The sequence below is a fragment of the Rhipicephalus microplus genome, chromosome X (assembly GCF_043290135.1).
Source record: "Rhipicephalus microplus isolate Deutch F79 chromosome X, USDA_Rmic, whole genome shotgun sequence".
Lineage (NCBI taxonomy): Eukaryota > Metazoa > Arthropoda > Arachnida > Ixodida > Ixodidae > Rhipicephalus > Rhipicephalus microplus.
Window position 1 is genome coordinate 274,747,851 of NC_134710.1, and position 12,614 is coordinate 274,760,464.

The 12,614-nt window shown below is 45.7% G+C and overlaps 1 protein-coding gene across 9 annotated transcripts in view; it reads right to left on the minus strand.

Annotated features, from left to right (window-relative positions):
- The window catches only part of tst (superkiller complex helicase subunit twister), a 220,426-nt gene that overhangs the window by 148,912 nt on the left and 58,900 nt on the right, over positions 1–12,614 (minus strand). For all 9 annotated transcript variants that reach the window (XR_012887328.1, XM_075879179.1, XM_075879182.1 and 6 more), the window contains one exon: positions 5,765–5,925. Coding sequence is in view for 8 of the 9 variants with exons in the window: in XM_075879179.1 (XP_075735294.1) it covers positions 5,765–5,925 (161 nt within the window). In the remaining variant the exon portion in view is untranslated. The remainder of the gene's footprint in view (positions 1–5,764; positions 5,926–12,614) is intronic.

A 12,614-nucleotide genomic window follows, 5' to 3' on the forward strand; every position in this document is an offset into this window, starting at 1 on the left:
AGCGTCGCGTCCGTGGCTTATTCGGTAGAGCGTCGCGCTGCGGCCCGCCAAGTCCTCTTCATTTTAAAGATAGAGAGAAGACTGCAGACGCCGCCGACGGTGGTGGATGGTTTGGGGTCGCTTATAAAGTGTATTCACGCTTAAAAATTGTCTTGTGTAATATTATTACATGTATCATGCATGACAAACATATACGTGCTGTCCCAGTGCATGCTGCTTAAGACTGTCCTCTTTTACACTATTGAACAAGTGCTTTGAGTATTAAAAATCACATGAAAGTGCAAGCACGTCGAAGAATTTCTCTTTTATATATATATATATATATATATATATATATATATATATATATATATATATATATATATATATATATATATATATATATATATTATAATGAGGCGTTTTAGAGTGGCACTCTTTTATAAAACAGGAGAGCGGTCACGGCACGTCAAGTGGTAATGGCGGAACTAGCCTGAGTCCCCAGCCAACCAAACGTCGTCTTCTTCACCGACTGAGTCATACCCCCTGCTTTTGTGAGTAGCACTCATCTTCTTCACTACATTTTCCTCCCCTCCGGAAAAGAGCCATCCTGGCGACTCATGGGCAGGAGACAATAGAGGGATCGTAATACGGTTTTAGGCAGTCTATGTGGACGGTCTCACGTCCACGGCGTTGTTGATCATGGGGCTGCTCAAGCGGCGGCTCCACGATGTAATTGACGGGTGAAGTTTGTTTAATTACACGGTAAGGTCCGTCATACTTGTACATCAGTTTCGTTGAGAGACCAGGGCTGGTTGAAGGGATGCGAAGCCAGACAAGGTCATCTGATGCATAAGAAACCAGAGGCGTCGGGCTATCGCGGTGGTGTTTCTGGCGTTGCTGTTCAGCACTTGTGAAGGAACGGGCAAGCTGACGACACTCTTCCGCGTATTTAGCAGCTTGTGACATCGTCGTCGACTCAGCAACATCCGGGTGGTAAGGAAGGATGGTGTCTAGCGTGCAGGAGGGCTCGCGACCATAAAGAAGGAAATATGGAGAGAAACCAGCGATTGTCTGGACAGCAGTATTATGCGCGTAGGTTACAAAAGGGAGAATACTGTCCCAATTGGTGTGACCGGTTGCGACGTACATTGACAGCATATCTCCTAATGTACGGTTGAATCTTCCTGTAATGCCATTAGTTTGAGGATGATACGCGGTGGTGGTGCGATGAATGACTTGGCATTCCTTGAGAAGCGATTCGACAGCGTCCGACAAAAACACACGCCCTCGGTCACTGAGGAGTTCATGTGGTGCTCCGTGACGTAAAATGATCTGATGCAGTATGAAACGACCGACGTCGCTGGCTGACGCAGAAGAGAGTGGTGAAGTTTCAGCGTTGCGCGTAAGGTGGTCGATAGCGACGATTACCCAGCGATTTCCAGCCGGTGTAATCGGAAGAGGTCCATACAGATCAATACCAACACGGTCAAACGGTCGGACAGGACAACGTAAGGGTTGTAGTGGAGCTGGAGAACTTGGAGTGGGATTCTTCCGGCGTTGACAAGTGAGACAGGAACGTACGTAGCGACGAACGAAGCGATACATTCCACACCAGTAGTAGCGGTGGGACAGGCAGGTGTAGGTTTTTAACACTCCAGCATGGGCGCATTGTTGGTCGGCGTGAAAGGAGGCGCATATGTCTGAGCGGAGACGTCTGGGAATGACTAGGAGCCATTGGCTTCCTTCGGAGAGATAATTCCATCTGTATAGCAAACCATCTCTGATAATGAAGTGCTGTATTTGACGGCGCATTTCCTAGGGATATTTTGCGAGGGAGTTCGACTCAACAAGTTGATAAGTGAAGCGATCCAAGGATCTTTTCGTTACTCCTGTAGCATGTCGCTGACACTAAGTGCAGATACATCGGGGGCAGGCGAAGACGGCGACTTGTCACTACATCGTAGAGGTGATCGGGACAAAGCGTCTGCGTCGGAATGTTTTTTTCGGCCAGATCGGTAAACGACGTGGATGTCGTACTCTTGTAGCCGAAGCCCCCAACGGGCAAGCCGGCTGGTGGGATCTTTTAACGAAGAGAGCCAACATAATGCATGATGATCTGTCACCACGCTGAATGGGTGCCCGTAAAGATATGGTCGAAACTTGCCTATGGCCCATATGATGGCTAGACACTCTTTTTCCGTGACTGAATAGTTGGCTTCTGCTTTTGTGAGTGCACGGCTGGCGTAAAAGACGACGCACTCATCAAATCCAGGTTTACGCTGGGTGAGCACAGCACCGAGGCCAACTCCGCTAGCATCCGTGTGTATTTCCGTCGGGGCAAGAGGATCAAAATGTCGCAGTATAGGAGGTGACGTAAGAAGGTGGCGGAGTGTGGCAAATGCATCATCACAAGCTAACGACCAACTAGAAAGGTCGTTGTTGCCGGCAAGAAGGTCAGTCAAAGGCGATATGATGGAGGCAAAGTTGCGAATAAAACGACGAAAATATGAACATAAACCGAGGAAGCTGCGAAGTTCTTTTGAGGTCTTCGGCTTAGGAAATTCGGCAACAGGACGGAGTTTCATCGGATCCGGAAGAATGCCATCTCTAGATACAACATGGCCCAAAATTAGGAGTTTTCGAGCGCCGAAGCAGCACTTCTTCAAGTTGAGCTGTAGACCGGCGGCGGTGAGGCAAGTAAGTACTGTCTCGAGCCGCTGAAGATGCATTGAAAAGTCGCTTGAAAATATCACGACATCGTCTAAATAGCACAGACATGTCTGCCATTTCAGGCCACGGAGGATGTTGTCGATCATGCGCTCGAAAGTGGCAGGCGCATTGCAGAGCCCGAATGGCATGACGTTCAATTCGTATAAGCCATCAGGGGTAACAAAAGCCGTCTTGGGGCGATCAGCCTCAGCCATGGGAACCTGCCAATAACCTGAATGCAGATCTAGTGACGAGAAGAACCCCGCGCCTTGTAAGCAGTCAAGAGCATCGTCTATGCGAGGTAGCGGGTAAACAGCTTTGCGCGTGATCTTATTGAACCGGCAGTAGTCGACGCAGAATCTTATTGAGCCATCTTTTTTCTTGACTAGAACAACTGGGGAGGCCCACGGGCTGTTAGAGGGCTCAATAACACCTCGCTTCAACATGTCGTCAACTTGTTCCGCGATTATGCGACGCTCAGATGCCGACACCCGATACGGATGCTGACGTAAAGGAGCGTGAAGGCCAGTGTCGATTTCATGAGATACTGTGGAAGCACGGCCCAAAGTCAGTTGCTGGTGGTCGAAGCTGGCGCGGAAGCGCTCTAGGAGGGCAATGATGTCGGTGCGCTGCTGGGCCGTAAGGTTGGTGTCGATGCAGCGCGAAATTGCGTCGGTGAATGATGGAGAAGAGGATGACGCGCAGCAATCAACAGCGTCAATAGGTAGCTTGTCAAGTGGTCAGGAACTACACGTGCACTCGAGGGATCAATGTCATCGGCAAAGCCCAGGCACTCTCCGCACAGTAACTTGGAAGGCGAGGGAAACGGATTTGATACATAAATTGCACTTGATCCATCGTGAATATTCAGAACGGCGAAAGGAATCAGGAAGCACTTGCGGCGAACAGCAGTTTCAGAAGGTGTAAAAAGAATAGTTGAGCCACTAGAGACTTCCCAGGAAAGCGGAACTAGGGCGGACGAGAACGGGGGTATCGAAGTGTCAGCGGCAATGAAAACTTTTGCATGTGAAAGGGATGAGTCGAGTGAAGCAGCGTCGCATAACGGCGCGAACTCCACTTCGGCGCGAGCACAGTCGATGACGGCATGATGAGTGCAGAGAAAGTCCCAGCCTAATATAATGTCATGGGAACACTGCGGGAGCACTACAAAGTCGACGACATAAATATTGTCAGCAATAACGACACGTGCTGTGCATGCAGCAAAAGGGCAAATTCGTTGCTCGCTCGCAGTGCTCAAAACGAAGTCGTGAAGAGGCATTGTGACTTTTTTTAGTCGACGGCAAAGTTTTTCAGTCATTACAGACACTGCGGCGCCAGTATCGACCAATGCAAAAACAGGTATACCTTCAACGGAGACAGCAACGACTTTGGATGGCGAAAAACAAGGTCTTGTGGAGTTCGAAAGATCCGCAGTTCTTGCCCCCGGAACTGTGGCTCCTAGTTTTCCTCAGGGACAGGGCGAGGTCGACGTAGCATAGGGGAAAGAGAACGGCGTTGAGGTGAAGGCGACCGGTGTCTGTTGAACTTCCGGCGAGGTGAAAATGTGTCCATGGTGGTAATCTCGCCATATACAGCAAGCTCCGGTCGTGGGGGAAACTCATAATTGTTGGGCCTGACGTCGTCACGCAGGAAAAACTCACGCCGTCGACAAAATCGTGCCACGTGACCCGCAATTCCACAGGCGAAGCATATGGGGCGGTTGTCTTGAGTGCGCCAAGGGTTCTGAAAGCGTGGAGGTGGTGGTCGGGAGAAAGGACGGGCAGCCTGGTACATAGGCTCAGTTAGTACGACAAAGGGACGCGTGGACGTAGGCGTTCGCGACAAAAAGAAACGTGGCCGTTCGTGACAGGCGGACGTCGAGTTCCGTTCAGTGCTTCGGCATAGGTCAATCTTCTCGGCTTCTGTCATGGCCGAGTTGACACGCCGGCAAAGGTCGACCACGTCTTCGATATAGCTGGTGCAATTCTCACCATTCTGCTGAGCCCTGGTACGTAAGCGCTGTTCGGCCCGTAGTTTGCGAAGCGCTGGACGGCCAAACAAGTCGACCAGGTGGGGAGGTCTCTCTCGTGATTACGGTACCACAGACTGGCGACGTCGGTCAAATAAAATTGGACAGTAAGCTTGTGCGCATCGTCCCACGCGCGCGTGCGTGCGTGTGTGCGTGTGCGTGCGTGTGTGCGTGCGCGTGTGTGTGTGTGTGTGTGAGTGTGTGTGCGTGCGTTAACCCCCCCCCCCCCCCCCCCCCCCACTCATGGAAAAGTTGGTACACCACCATCTCTGATGACCCTTGATTGGTCACAACGATTGATCACAATGAGTCAATGAAGTTCACTGAGCTTGCAAAGTCTGTTTCCTGAATGCAACCTAAATAGCAGAAATCACTGTCAGAGCTGCTGGAGAACAATTCACTTATTGTTCTTTGTGTTAACAATTTACCCTTGACAGCAAATGACAGAGCTGGTGCATGCATTTCGCGAGTTGCAGCTTTCCCATGACGTCAGATTAGTGTAGACACATCATCGCACAGCCGCCCCTCCTTAAGTGTTTTTGTAAGATAACACTATTAAAAATATATTCAATGCATTCCCAAGCACTACAGCACTGTTTTTATTGGGTTGTTGGCCCCCATGTTATTGATTAGAGAGACAAGCAAGAAATATATACATTTTGTGCCAGTACTCCTTTAAGAGACCCATGAATTATTCAGCGATCTCTCGTGTGCCGCCAGCAGCTTCATTTTTTCTGTGCAAACTGCTTGGCTGATTAAGCAAAAATAATTTTAAAAAACAGATAACTATTCAGCCACAAATGTAAGGGACACATGACATAGACACTGAAAGCTTACAAAATAAAAGTTAGATATAGTTGGCCTTTGACCTACCATTGCTTACAAGTTTATTATACAATGCCATTAAAAATGTTTTGCTTCCTCTTAAATAAATTCTTTAACACTCTACCTATCATATGTGAGAAAAAGAAGTAAAAAGTGCATACAAGCATTGTAACATGCAAACACTTGAGATTAAACATCTGCAAAATAAAGAGCATTAACCTTGACTTCTAGGCTGGGTTCCTCCAAGACCTCCGGCTCTCCAGAAGATAGCACGTCAGCTAAATTGAGCACATGACGCACTGAGAGCTTGTCCTCACTTGAACGTTGCTCACTGTCAAAAGTCACACCTTCTTCAAATCCAGGTGGAACTGTCAGCAAGTCTACCACAATGAAAAAAGTGAAATCAACATCAACAAAGTGTAGCTAGTAATGACTCTTTTGTTCTCTATTGTCACCTGTTCTTGAGACTTTGGAATACAATTATGGCAAAGCAAACACAACAACACACTTCCAAATCTTACACTCAATTTTTACTGCATGCCAGCATTCATTCATCATAACCCCAAAAGCACCATTTTGTCCATTAAAGGGGCCCTGCAACATCTTTTCAACATGGTCAGAAAATGCCATCGATTGATAGTCAAGGCTCTTGAGAACTAACAAACCAAACATTGTAGTGGAGTACGAGGTGTGGAATTTACAATTAATTCCCATACTGAGCTGGAAATCACTCTCTCTTCTTTTTACAAATGATGCCATATACCTAAATTACTGTACCTTACAACCTTAGTCCATGGCCGCTGCCCCATTTGAGCATACTAAGCTGCACAGTTACCACGACCACCCCAGGATGCTGCCACGTTCACACAAACTCCCGATCACACTGATAGTAAGCCACATGCTCAAAGGAAAAAAATGAAAACGAGCTGCTCAAGATGTCTGCAGATGATGGGAGGCATATTCTAACCCCCTTGTCATCCCTTTCCCTGCGTAGCTTTCAGTGCTATCACTGGTACGAAAATGAAGTGCTTAAGGCATGCAGCAAACCCCTGTAACTTCGCTCGCACTAGATCGATCTTAAAAATTTTTGTGGAAGTCGGTTAGTGAAAAAATAATCTTTTCTAAAGCAGCCATTAGTTTATTACTTGGAAAAGTGTCACAGGGCACCTTTCAAAAACATTTTTACTACACATTTGTTCAGAATTTACGGCACCCTAAAAAAAAGCATAGAAATGTGCAGATACTAAAAAGTTCAAATTCCAATTTTAAAGACATTTTTGTCAAGTCTACAGAATTTTGGTTCCACGAAAGAACATTACCTGAGAACGTCGGATATGAAAGCATCAACTACATGATGTCAAGCAGAAAGAACTCCTACCTAACGAATAAAAATGTATATGTGCCTTCTATACAACAATGAGAAAAACAAGGCTAAAAAATGACTTACTAAATGGCAAAGTACCAACAGAGACCAAGCACCCAGTTATATATATTCGAACTTTTTTAAATAAAGATTTTGCACGTATCATCAAAGCTGCAGCATAGGCTCAATCAGCATTGTTTCAAGATATGTGGGACATGATTCGCACTTTAATACTTTAGAGAATGCTCTTGCAGTTCTGAAGCGCTGCCTTGAAGTGCAAAATTGTATACACAATGCCTCAAGGCAATGAGCAGCTTTTCTTTCTGCAAAAATTTTTTTCATGAAGTCTCTAAAAAGCTACGCCTTCTTGACCAAGGAGGTCAAGAAATAAGGAGCCCACTAGCTGTTTCAGTAGTGCTTCAGTGCAAAGTTGCCTTCATATTATGAGCCCTTTGTGAATGGTGAAAAACCCCACAGAGTAACTTGGAGCGTGCCAGACACCATCGAGCAAGAAGAAATGGTGGTGGCATCAAAGGCACATGGCCAGAGCAGAATTTCACCTTTAGCATTGGCGATGAATGGGCATCTCTCTCGTTTGGGGAGCCAGTCACTTCCCAACATTTTTGGCACCACAAAACCCAAAACTACCCCTCGAGAGACATTTTCCCATCAAAGCCATGGCAAACTATGATCACTTTCGGAAGTGTGGCTCAATCACATCTGGTTTCACCCGAGCCACGACCCTTAACGGACCTGCTGTAGCAACTAGATCCCAATGCCTTCCATATAGTTGACCCTTTATTGGACAGCATGACATTAAGTCCCTTTTTCCTTTCTCATTTTTGGTGCTGTAGCTAGTTAAAAGAGCTCATACTACAATGTTCAAGCGACTTAGCCGATCTATTGAGCATACGACAACATTATTTGTGCAGCCTCATGAGGTTTTGATGAGGTGGAAGCACACAGGAAGTGAAAGTGCAGTTTTGCTTTTTTCGCGTCCAAGTGTCAGTTCTTGTTTATTTTTGTGGCCTTATTTGAACCAAGACAAAGATGTCTGGTAAATAGATCTTGTATTTCTTGCACTACAGTAGCCACTTAGCAAACACTTTCAGCGATTTTCTGTGATGTTTAAGCACGAATAGATAAATTGTACGTGTTTTATGTAAAGTGGTGCAATTCACATACTCCATGCTTAACATACATGATGATAGCATGGGAGCTGTTCAGTCTCTATCGTTTGCACAATTTTACAGAGGAGTTGTTAAGCTTTTTGCTATGCCATGTGGTGGCACCGGAAAACTATCATCATCATGAATCAGCCCCACACTCTTTGTCCTCTCTTTCATGTCCTGCTTCACTCCCAGGACACACGAGCCAATTGGTTCTGCATGGGATGAGGTGAGCCTGATGGGCGACAGGACGAGTGCAAAGAGAAATATATTGATTGATATGTGGAGTTTAACGTTCCAAAACCACCAAACGTTTATGAGAGATGCCGTAGTGGAGGGTTCCAGAAATTTCGATTACCCGGGGTTCTTAACGTGCACTCAAATCTGAGCACATGAGCCTACAGCATTTTCGCCTCCATCGAAAATGCAGCCGCCACAGCCTGGATTCCATCTCGTGACCTGCGGGTGAGCAGCTGAGTACCTTAGCCACTAGACCACCATGGCGGGGCAAAGAGAAATAGAAAGAGAGATTGATTGATTGATTTGTGCGGTTTAACATCCCAAAACCACCATATGATTATGAGAGACACTGCAGTGGAAAGCTCCAGAAATTTCGACCACCTGGGGTTTTTTAACGTGCACCCATATCTGAGCACACGGGCCTACAACGTTTCCGCCTCCATCGGAAATGCTACCACCGCAGCCGAGATTCAATCCCAGGACCTGCGGGTCAGCAGCCGAGTACCTTAGCCACTAGACCACCGTGGCGGGGCAGAAAAAGAGATAAAAAAGATGACAAAGAAATACAGAGAAGAGGGAAATGTAAAGAAGGAAAGAGAAAAAGGATAAAAAAATAGTGAAAGTAATTGTGAGAGAAAGAGATAAAAACAAATGAACAGAAAAGGGATAAAAAAAAGAGAGCAAACATAGCTCTGTGTACTAGCATAGCAGGGAATATGGAAGGGAAGTGAGAGTGAAGAGGAGGTGAGAAGGTAAATATTGCATCGACTTCTGTAGTAGAGCATAGCAATGGGTGGAAAAGTAATTAAACCGGGAGTTCAAACTGACGACCAGCGTGACGACCGCTTCCCCAACTGCGGATCAAGCCACTAGGCCACCAGAACAGCTAATCAATGGCGTCTAAAACGACTACAAATTTACAGCAACAGCCCTACTCATTTTTACCATTACACTACAGTGACAGGCCCGCTCACCGTAGTCATTGCTTTATGATAACGGGGCTGTCGCTATAGCTGCATCACTATTATGACAGGCCCCATCCCTGTCAAGATTTCACTACGCTGACAAGCCCCCTCCCTTAAAAAAGGAAGCTGAAGGAATTTTAGAATTCATTCAAAGTTCGTGTTTAGGAAGGACTGACGTTATTGCTGACGATGTCATAATTGTTTTTGCAGTTGTAGCAGCAGGAGCTTTAGAACAGGCAAAATAAAAGCTTGTCTTGCTCTAATCCTGCGAGTGCGCTGAAAGTGCGGGCGTGGAAACATATGTCATCTTCGTTTCCTCTAGCCCGGAGCAAGTGTTCGTTGTTATCTTCAACTACGGCCTTCGTGACTAACCCATGATATGCAGTTGCCGGAATTAATCAGAGAGGCCACAATTCAGCAGTGCTGCTGTTGCAGATGTCATGTCATATATCGAGAATAACGTCACCGTATTTGCTCGGCGTCTCAAGATGCCCACCGGCTACAGTCACTGTTTTTTCACCAAAAAGTGCTATTGGCGTTCACTTTTGAGAATGCTCACATCGCTTTTCTAATTCAGCAAGGATCAAACTGTTCTCACACGCTCCTAAGTCATTTTTTCAGAAAAGTGTTTCACCTTCCCTTTAACGATAGTACTGCACTGACGGGCCCCGTCACTGCAGTCACAATTACACTATGCTGATGGGTTCCCTCACTCTAACGATAGTACTGCATTGACGGGCCTCGTCACTATTGTCACTGCCTAAAAAGAATGACATTTGCACTTGCCTAGATTCAATAAAAAAATATTGTGCAGGTTAGTTGAATAATGATAACATATTATTTTTTATAATATGTGATATATAATATTAGAATTATATTTCAGATTATTCGAGCCGAATCACTATTTGCTTCGAATTCACTTTAAACCTTAAATTTAATATTCGCACAAGCCTAATATTAACAGCCATATGAATTACCTCAATGTCAAGAAGGCAGCACTGTAAAGGCTAAATGACATAATTCTAGAGGGCACAAACAAAGAAAACTTCGACCAGGACGTAGAAATGGCGCACGAATATAATGAGAAGATTCTCTACACCATGTCACACAACAAGTTCTGGCTACAAGAACATGACAGGACCATCATAACGGACGTTCGAGCAACTGAACCCAGGCAAAGCAACCTCAAAAGTTCCTAACTCCAGCAACACAGCAGGTCAGGTGAGAGCAACTGAACCCAGGCCAAGGAACCTCGAAGTTCCTAACTCCAGCAAAACAGCAGGTCAGGTGAAAGAGCGCCAGCAGCGCTCAGTTCAACTACCGAAGCTCCAGATAGTGACTTTGAATGGTAATCCGCATCGACGGCAGCCTTTTTAGGACCATTTCGATGGCACAGTCCACAGAAACACCGAGCTACCATGCATGGAAAAGTTTAAGTACCTCCTCATCACGTATTGAACTGACAGTGCAAAGAAGGCTATTAAAGGTATCTGCTAGGCCGAGCAAAATGACGACCATACAATCAAGACGCTCACAGATCGCATTGGATGCCGGGATCTGCATATGAATGAGCAAGTTGATTATCTCTTCATGCTAAGCACTGGGAAAAGCTCATCAAAAGTCCCAGAACTGTATTTGCTCCTCGACAATGTCCAGTTCCACGTCAATACCTTACAGACTAATATACAACGGTATAACAATGTCCTTATGTGATGTCTGCCAAAGGATCCCACCGTTGTGTACAGGCAGAAGACCAAAGAAACCAACTGCAAATCCAGCATCGTTGAAACTCCTGAAGACAGAATGCGGCTAGTTAAGAAGATACAGTAGATTCTCAAAAAATAAAAATCTCTAACAGAACCGCTCTGTAAATAGAACAACCACGTCCAGTATAATTAGTTTCATACTCAAGTTCTGCACACCTGTTCATATTTTGTAAATGAAACTCCTGTTAAATAGAACCCACTTCCCTGGTCTATTCAGGTTCCGTTTAACCATAGTCGACTGTCCTCACGTTCCTCCGCATCCAAGAGAAAAGCAGGAAGGAGGGCCAGTGGCATTTGCGTTAAAGATGAAACCAGGATCAACAAGTTAGAAGAAATGTATTGCGCAAAACATATATCAGCAGTATCAGCCTTAACCAGGTCTGCCTTGCACCCACTATGCCCCAGCAAGAATTATGTTATCACTGTCCCCAACACTAACATATGAGCTGAGGGGAAGTGGCCAAGGATGCAGTATGAAATTGCTATTTTAGCTGTGGAACACACCCCCCAGATTGTGTGGAACATCCCACAATCTTACTTGTGGCACCAACCTGCCAGTGGCACCGCCTGACAATATTATGCGAGTAATTGAGACCAGCTGGAGATCTGCAGCCAAACGCTGAATTCTCGGTGTTTCATGAACTGCTGCCCCCAACCATACGAACTGTCATAAATGCCTAAAATGCTCAAATGGAATATATTCCTACATTCTTCCAGACAGGCAAAATTTGGGCAAAAAATGACGTCTCCTTGTGCCTATATTGCTGAACTGTGGCACACAGTCATCATACTTTCATGCGTACGTGGCTAGGATTCTTCAGTGCTCAGTCGTGAGTAAAGAAAAGCTCTCCCTCGTCACTTTCGGAGAGTCCAAGTCATAAAGATGAATCTGCACCAAGTGCATGAATATGTGACTTCACAGCCAGTTCTATACAGCAATAACCTGTCAAGCATAAACAATTCTTTAAATATGGGCCACCTGTCACGGTGGTATAGCGATTATAGTGCTCGACTGCTGACCCAACAGTCACAGAATAGAATCCTGACTGGGGCAGCTGCATTTTCAATGATGGCAAACAAGGCTTAAAACCTGTGTTTATAGATTTAGGTTCATGTTAAAGGCAAAACCTGCACTGCGACCTCCATCATAATTACATCATAGTTCTGCGATGTTAAACCGCACCAATTATTATTATTATGAAGCATACACCATACGAAATCCACTGCTCAGCTCAAACAATTTGTGCCTGCTTGCCAAACGTGAATACAATGTAGCTGACAGCTTTTAACCAAATACATGGTAACCAGAAGAGATGAATGACCTCAACAGGTCTGATGTGTGTTGTTGTGCGTTTCACGTCCTAAATTCAAAAATACTAATCTCGGGGTCATGGACCTCCGATTAGTTTCGGTTTCGCGGGATGTGTCGCATAGCACCACACAACGGCTATATTGTGTAACCATTGCTACGTGATCACGCGCACTCTCTGAATAAAGAGCCCCCTACCCGTTCTCGGCCTAGCGTGACACTCCTTACAGCGCTCCGGTGCTAACGTGCCCATCGTC